The 8,590-nt window shown below is 42.5% G+C and overlaps 1 protein-coding gene across 1 annotated transcript in view; it reads left to right on the plus strand.

Moving 5' to 3' along the window:
• LOC121379612 (glutamyl aminopeptidase-like) overlaps positions 1-7,354 on the plus strand; it is a 39,764-nt gene extending 32,410 nt beyond the window's left edge. Inside the window, exons 14-20 of the mRNA XM_041508259.1 lie at positions 690-763; positions 1,192-1,296; positions 2,164-2,203; positions 2,874-2,890; positions 3,892-4,032; positions 5,823-5,904; positions 7,048-7,354. Coding sequence (XP_041364193.1) covers positions 690-763; positions 1,192-1,296; positions 2,164-2,203; positions 2,874-2,890; positions 3,892-4,032; positions 5,823-5,904; positions 7,048-7,191 — 603 coding nt within the window. The 3' untranslated portion in view covers positions 7,192-7,354. The remainder of the gene's footprint in view (positions 1-689; positions 764-1,191; positions 1,297-2,163; positions 2,204-2,873; positions 2,891-3,891; positions 4,033-5,822; positions 5,905-7,047) is intronic.
• Positions 7,355-8,590: the final 1,236 nt, after the last annotated feature.

Consider the following 8,590-nt stretch of genomic DNA (forward strand, 5'->3'; position numbering starts at 1 on the left):
GTGCAACCGAGCAGTTCCACCAATAGAAAAATACGAAAAGGTTATTTTATTTGCTTTACAAATGTCCTCTTGTTTTTTGTCGCCTACTTGGACATGTTCATCTATTACTGTGCCTTGATTATTTTCATTTTGCCATCCGAGTTACTTCAGGGTAGGTACGGCTTTAAGAGAGGCTGGTGATGATGGTCATAATGATGATGATAGTATTGATGATTATGATGATGACAACGATGATAACGACGATGATAATGATGATGATGGTGGTGGTGATGGTGGTGATAATGATGATGGTTGTGGTGATGGTGGTGATAATGCTGCTGATGGTGGTGGTGGTGGCGATGATGATGATAATGATGGTGGTGGTAGTGGTGATGATGATCATCATCATAACGATGATGATGGTGGTTGTGGTGATGGTGGTGATAATGGTGATGATGATGATGATGATGGTGTGATGATGATAACGATGGTGATGATGGTGGTGGTAGTGATGATGATGATGATGATGGTGGTGGTGGTGGTGGTGGTGATGAAGATGATGGTGGTGGTGATGATGATGATGATGATAATGATGGTGGTGGTGATGATGATGATGATGATGGTGATGGTGATGATATCAAGATGATTGTGATTATGACGAGGAAGGGTAGGAGAATAACCATGTTGAACATGTAATGTTGTTCTTTCAGAAACACGTTCTGAACAAAGTGAAGCCTGCCCTGGACAGAATAGGCTGGGGAGATACCGGCACACACCTTCAGAAGTGAGCATTTAATTATCACGCAGTACTGAGTGGAACACTGTACAGAGTGATGACACCATTTTTAAAAAGCTGCACTTGCATCACCATAATTATTACAACATCATTTCTTAATGTCAAATTCAAGCACACGTACAGTTTTAATAAACAGCTGCCTACCCATAGTCAGAAAACAAATGTATTACAAAATGTATTGGTGCATTATGTGGTACAGAATTAAAAATTGCAATACGCTTTAAGGCGCCCATTATGAGATTAAGTCCATAAAACGGACTGTGGAAGGCTACACAATTTGTCCATGCCTTTCTAGAACGCATACTGTACAGCCAGTATTAAAACAGATGTCTATACAGACGAGAACGAGGAATATTGAATAGCGGTTTTGACTTTTCACTTTATCGGTATACCTATTATTGTTTTCTTTCTTTCAGATTAATGAGATCCAATTTGATCAGTCTTGCGTGTGGTCACGGTGACGTTCAGTGCATGACGAACGCGTCTATGCAGTTCAGAAGCTGGCTCGATAATGGAGCAGAGTAAGTAGTCCATGGACCTGAGAGTAAATTTTGTACACCACTCCTGTCATTCGTGGGTCCAGAAGGGGGTTACAGGGGCCATGTGACCACCGCCCGTTTTAAGTGCCCTTTATATCTTTCAAAAGTGATGGTAATGCTCCACAATATATATATATATATATATATACACTAAATTGGCCCGAAAATTCATTTCTGGGCATCTTTAGTTCAAGTGGGCGGGACATAACCCAGTGGTAAAGCGTTCGCTTGATGCGCGGTCTGTCTTGGATCGATCCCCGTCGGTGGACCCATTGGGCTATTTGTCGCCCCAGCGAGTGCACTACGACTGGTATATCAAAGGCCGTGGTATGCGTTATCCTGTCTGTGGGATGGTGCATACAAAACATCCCTTGCTGCTAACCGAAAAGAGTAACCCATGAATTGGCGACAGCGAGTTTCCTCTCTCAATATCTGTGTGGTCCTTAACCATATGTCCGGCGCCATATAACCGTAAATAAAATGTGTTGAGTGCGTCGTTAAATAAAACATTTTCTTCCTTTAGTTGAAACCTTTCCGGGACGTATGGCCCCAAACCCATCTACAAATCTCACTTCCTTCGGCAAATTCAAACTTTCCCTATGGTACCAAATTCTGGATTCGCCCCTGTCTCTCTCCCCACCCCTTCTCCTGTCATCTCATTGTTGTTAAGATTATATATTTTCCATCTACATATTGAAACCAAATAGATGATTTAATAAGTACAATAAAGTAATAATTTAAACAAGAAGTCATATCTTTCGTATTGTTGTTGGTTTTCTTTCTTAATCTTTTCTTTCTTTCTTGTCTTTTTCTTTTTCCGACCCACCCTTTTGTTTCTTTCCTGGTTAGAATTCCTCCGAATCTGCGGCTACAGGTTCTACCAAATATGGCATGATGAAAGTGGGACACGTAGTCAGGGACTGGGATTGCTTTGTTGGAACAGTACAAAACAGAAACAGTTCCCCAGGAGAAGCATCAAACTGCTTGTTCTGTTCTGGCGCAGAACTCGGTCGATATGGCTACTTTCATACACTATCACTTGTACAAGGTCGTCTCAATCAGAACCATTCCTATACCTTCTCTTATTCCCTAAGTTCTTCTCTTCTATTTCCCCCCCCCTCCCTCATCTCTCCTCCCCCCTTCCCTCTTGTCTCCCCCCCCCCCTCTCTCTCCTCTCTCTCCTCCTCTCTCTCTCTCCCTCACCCCTCCCCTCTCTCCCCTTCCCCCCTATTCTTCTCTCTGTCCTCCCGATTCATTCCTCTCTTTTTTTCCCTCCCCACTTTATCCCCCACCCCCTCTCGTTCTTCTCGTCTTCTTTCTCTCTCTTTTCTCCTTCTCCTCTCTCTGTGTCACCACTTCAAAGCATCTCCCACTTTCTCTCTTTCCGATCTCTCCCTTTCATTTCTCTCCCTCTCCTCTCTCTCCTCTCCCTCGTCTCTCACCTCTATCTCTCTCCTCTCACACACCACACACACCACACACACACTTCTCCTCCTCTCTCTCTCCTTATTGGTTTTCTCATTTTATCGCTTTGTGATTGATTCTAAATTGTTCATTAGATGTTTGTCTTTCAAACGTTCACTGCAGAGATCTGTTTTTTGCCCTCTCTCTTTCACTCTCTCTCACCCTTCTCCTTCAACTTCTCTCTCTTTCGCTCTCTCTACTCTCTCCTCATCCCCTCTCTCTCCCGCTCTCTCGTTCTCCTCTCCTCATCTCCTCAGACACACACCCACACACCACTCCTCAGTTTCTCTCCACTCCTACTGTTTTTTCTCACATTATACACATTTGTGATTGAGTCATAAATTGTGATTAGATTTGAGTCTTTTCAAACGTTCGACTGCATCTGTTTTATTTGTTGCCCTTCTCCTCTTTCTTTCTCTCATCTTCTCTCTCTCTCCTCTCGCATGCATCTCTCCATCCTCTCTCCTCTCTTACTCTCTTCTCTCACACACACACACTCTCTCCATCTCTCTCCTGTTATTTTTTTTCCTCATTATATCTATTTGTGAATGAGTCTAAATTGTGATTAGATTTGAGTCCTTTCAAACGTTCGCTGCATCTGTTTTTTTTTTTTTTTTTTTATTCTTTCCCTCTCTCCTTCTCTCTCTCCTACACTCTCTTTCTCTCCTCTTCCACACACACACTCTCTCTCCTCCTTATCTCTCATCTCTTATACCTCTCTCTTCGCCTCTCTCTTCCTCTTTCACACTCGTCTCTCGTCTCCTCTCTCTCTCTCCTCCCCTCCTCTCCTCTCTCTCTCCTCACTCTATCTCTCTCTCGTCTCTCTCTCTCCTCTCTCTCTCTCTCACGCACGTACACACACAATCACAAATACGTACATACACACACACACACGTACACACACACACACACACCTCACACACACACACACACACGTACACACACACAACACACACCACACACACAACGTACACATACACAAACAGATACACGACACACACACACACACACACACACACACACACACATACACACACGCGCGAACGTTGTGTATGGAGGATGAAAGAAAGGAATGTACCAGTTACTGTTTGACCATCCTAACTCAACTCGCAGGTATCTGATGTACGTGGAGGACGAATCTAAGGTCCGTAGTCAGGACATCTGGACGGTAATCCGCTACATCAGTGGAAATCCGGCCGGCCAGAACCTCGTGTGGAACTGGGTCAGAGAGAACTGGACAAAACTCGTCCGCAGGTAGACAATGGTTGTTTTTAAATTAAAGGCGCATACCTTGGCTTTAACCCGTCAAAACATGGACACTAAGTTTAGTTAATTTACAATCCTGTAATTCATTTGGATAAAGTTACAATAGAATGAAAGAAGAGTCGGTGACGTTTAAACAGGAAATTTTTTATATCCTTAAAAATAGACTAGAACTCAAATCAATAAACCTCTATTTCTCAGACGCACGTGTGTTTTTAAAAAAAATATATGAAAAATGCGATTTTTGGTACTACAAACACCAGGATGACCAGAAACACTTCGGTTTTACAGAAATGGATAATCCAAAGAATAAAGTATAAGTAATGTTTGATTTCAGTGATCATAATCGGCTCTAATAGTGACAAATATGCTGTAGTGTTTAAAAACTAGGGTCTGTCCCTTTAAATACTCTGTCTTCAGTTCGTTTTCGGTCAAATGTTAAAGTTGAGGTGTAATGAATTTGAACTGGAACGCCATATAGTTGAGGACATCCTCATCGATTCTCTTACCGTTCACAAAATTGTCAAGTCAAATAATTTGATCATATCTATATCCTTATAATTCAGACAGTGGCTGCGTCCGGATTCTTAAAATGCAGTACGTGGTGATCGAGAGACTTGTGGTCAAACACTATTAATAGGGGGACCGGCCTCGGTGGCGTCGTGGTTAGGCCATCGGTCAACAGGCTGGTAGGTACTGGGTTCGGATCCCAGTCGAGGCATGGGATATGGGATTTTTAATCCAGATACCGACTCCAAACCCTGAGTGAGTGCTCCGCAAGGCTCAGTGGGTAGGTGTAAACCACTTGCACCGACCAGTGATCCATAACTGGTTCAACTAAGGCCATGGTTTGTGCTATCCTGCCTGTGGGAAGCGCAAATAAAAGATCCCTTGCAGCTAATCGGAAAGAGTAGCCTATGAAGTGGGGACAGCGGGTTTCCTCTCAAAATCTGTGTGGTCCATAACCATATGTCTGACGCCATATAACCGTAAATAAAATGTGTTGAATGCGTCGTTAAATAAAACATTTCTTTCTTTCTATTAATAGGGGAAAAAACAAATTGGTAAACTCTGAGAAAGTGTCCATGACAGATGAACGCTTTCAGTGGATATAAACAAGTGTCGATTGATTGATTGATGTTTTTGACTGAATCTGATTGATTGATTGGTTGGTTGGCTGGTTAGTTGGTTGGTTGATTGGTTGGTTGGCTGGTTAGTTGGTTGGTAGATTGAATTTATACAATTTTATACAATTTTACCAACACGGGTGAACGCGATGACTTTTTAAAAACAATATTTATTGACGTTTGTGTTGATGCCTATATTAAGGTATGTCCCTACATTTGACAATTACAAGTTTTAAATGGCAGAGAGAGAGATATATATATATATATATATAATATATAGAGAGAGAGAGAGAGAGAGAGAGAGAGAGAGAGAGAGAGAGAGAGAGAGAGAGAGAGAGAGAGAGAGAGAGGAGAGAGATAGAGGGTAGGCAGAAGAGATAGGACAGAGGGGGGAGAGAGATAGCGAGAGAGAGAGAGAGAGAGAGATGAGAGAGGGAGATAGAGAAGAAAAATTAAAGTGAGAGAGAGAGAGAGAGAGAGAGAGAGAGAGGAGAGAGAGAGAGAGAGAGAGAGAGAGAGATTTGTCAGAAATTGTCAAAGGGTTTGCTTGCAACTATAAAACGACGACTTCTTATACTATTAATGGGTAAACATGTCCTAACAGTTACTTATATTGCCTGTATTGTTAATATTTTCTTCATAATTTATTTACAGGTTCACGTTGTTTTCGCGAGGCCTTGGTCGCATGGTTACAGGAATCGTCTCTTCATTTAACTCTGAAATCAAACTACAGGAGGTAACGTTGTATTTTATAACCGGTCTCGGTGGTGTCGTCGTTAAGCCATCGGTACTAGTAGGTACAGGGTTCGTAGCCGGGTATCGGCTCCCACCCACAGCGAGTTTTAACGACTCAGTGGGTAGGTGTAAGACCACTACACCCTCTTCTCTCTCACTAACCAACTAACCCACTGATCTGGACAGACAGCCCAGATAGCTGAGGTGTGTGCCCATAACAGCGTGCTTGAACTTTATTTAGATATAAGCACGAAAATAAGTTAAAATGAAATGAAATGCATTTTATATATCGTCATTTACAACATGCGCTTGGATCCGCGCTTGTCAATTAAGTAAAGATAATAGGCTGATTGTATCAAAAAAAAGTTGCTTAAAACATTTGTAGGCGAGGAGGGGCAGGGGTGGTCAGACTCTCAATTGTTTATCAAAAGCGGGTACCAGGCTCTTATAGTCCATACAACAAATAATATTTTACTGTGACTGTCTCCTGAGGTGTCCACATCATCACAGTCGTGTATCAACTCCCTTCACGGTGTAATATCTGCGTACTTTCCTGCCCCAATCTGGTGTCCTCATCCTCTGTCCTCGCTCAATGCGTGGTCGGTGTGGGATCGATCCCCGTCGGTGTGTCCATTGGGCTATTTCTCGTTCCACCCAGTGAACCACGACTGGTATATCAGAGACCGTGCTATGTACTACCCTGTCTGTGGGATGGTGCATATAAAAGATCCCTTACTGCTAATCGAAGAAGAGTAGCCTATGAAGTGGCGACAGCGGGTGTCCTCTCTCAATATATGTGTGGTCCTTAACCATATGTCTGACGCCACATAACTGTAAATAAAATGTGTTGAGTGTGTCGTTAAATAATAATAAAACACATCATCCTCTGTCACCATAAAATATAGTCTGACCTACGGCACTAACAAATAATCTCCGGATGGAGAGATATGGACTGGGATGTGGTTGTTGGATAGCAAATTATACTGATCCTTAGGAACTCCTAATATTTAAATAAGAGAAATGACAGAGGGATAAAAAAAAAATGCCACTGAACACAAAATATCACCACAAAAGTCCATAATTATACAAAATACCATTAAAAAATGTCCATGTAATTGCAAACTCAAATCGCTTTCTGTTACAGGTAGAAGAATTCTTTAAAAAATATCCGGATGCAGGATCTGGCGCCAGGGGGCGCTTACAAGCAATAGAGAGCATCAAGCGGAACATTAATTGGATGAAGACCAACGAACAGACGATAACTGATTGGCTAATTAAAAATACTTAGCTCCTGTAATAATATTATCGTGATTATAATGTGTACGTAAACATACATGTATTTATATATTTATATATATTTGCATATACATGTACACGCAAACACACACACACACACACACAAAAACACACACACACACACACACACAGAGAGAGAGAGAGACACACACACACACTCACAGACACACACACACACACACACACACAACTCACAGACACATACAGACACATACATACATACATACGTACGCACGTACATACATACATACATACAGACATACAGACATACACATATACATACACAGACATACATGGCTGATACATAGCTCAGAACGTATCGTGGCAAGTCTACAAGTTACGGGCGATTCGGTGCTACAGGTTCGTGTCCCAGCAACGGCATGAGACAATTTGTGAGGCCAACAATGATCTTCTGTATAACCAAAAAAGTATTGCAGTTCCCACTAAATCGTCTTAAAACTTTAGTATTATTTGTCTAAAACCAGTCAAATTAAGTTAATTAAGTAAAATGGATTATTTGAAAAGCCTGGAAGTAAATTTACGTTTATGAACAGATGTTTATTGACGGATACTTCATTGTTAAACAGGAGGGTACAAAAATGTGATTTTGTCACAAATGTCAATATCTTGTATGCCGACCATTTTGGCGAATAACGGCTGTACAACGACGTCTCATGCTGGACGTAAGCCTACGAAGTTCTACTGCAGCAATTTGGTTCCATTCTTGACGTAACGCCAGTTCACGGTCACGAAGAGTGTTCAGTTGCGGGTGATGTTCTCGTAATCGTCGACCCAAGATATCCCACATGTGTTCAATGGGGGAAAGGTCGGGGAATCTGGCTGGCCAGTCTAAGACTTGAATGTGATTTCTCTGCAAAAGTGCGTTAGTTATGCGGGCGGAATGAGGGCGGGCATCGTCTTGCTGAAATGTGAACGTAGGGTTGCGTTGCATAAATGGCAAGACAACAGGTGTAATGATTTCGTCACAATATCGTTGTGCAGTTAATGTTCCATTAACAGTAACCAGGTCAGTTTTGCCGTTGGAATGAATTCCCGCCCAGACCACGATGCTGTCTCTGCCGTATCTGTCAAGCTCGATGATGTTTGCAGCGTCGTAACGTTCGCCTCGCCGACGCCATGCTCTTAGTCTACCATCCGCAAACTCTAGACAGAATCGGGATTCATCTGTGAACAAGACTTCGTTCCACTGTCTAAGACGCCACTGCTGATGAATCCTGGCCCACCTCAAGCGTTCTGCGACATGCCGTCGTGTTAATGGAACCCCTACTACAGGGCGACGAGCTCTTAAACCAGCGTCATGGAGTCGATTACGTACGGTTTGAGGGTGAACCATTGTGCCAGTAGCCAGTCGTAAGTCGGCCGCCAACTTG

The sequence above is a fragment of the Gigantopelta aegis genome, chromosome 8 (genome assembly GCF_016097555.1).
Source record: "Gigantopelta aegis isolate Gae_Host chromosome 8, Gae_host_genome, whole genome shotgun sequence".
In the NCBI taxonomy this organism is placed as follows: domain Eukaryota; kingdom Metazoa; phylum Mollusca; class Gastropoda; order Neomphalida; family Peltospiridae; genus Gigantopelta; species Gigantopelta aegis.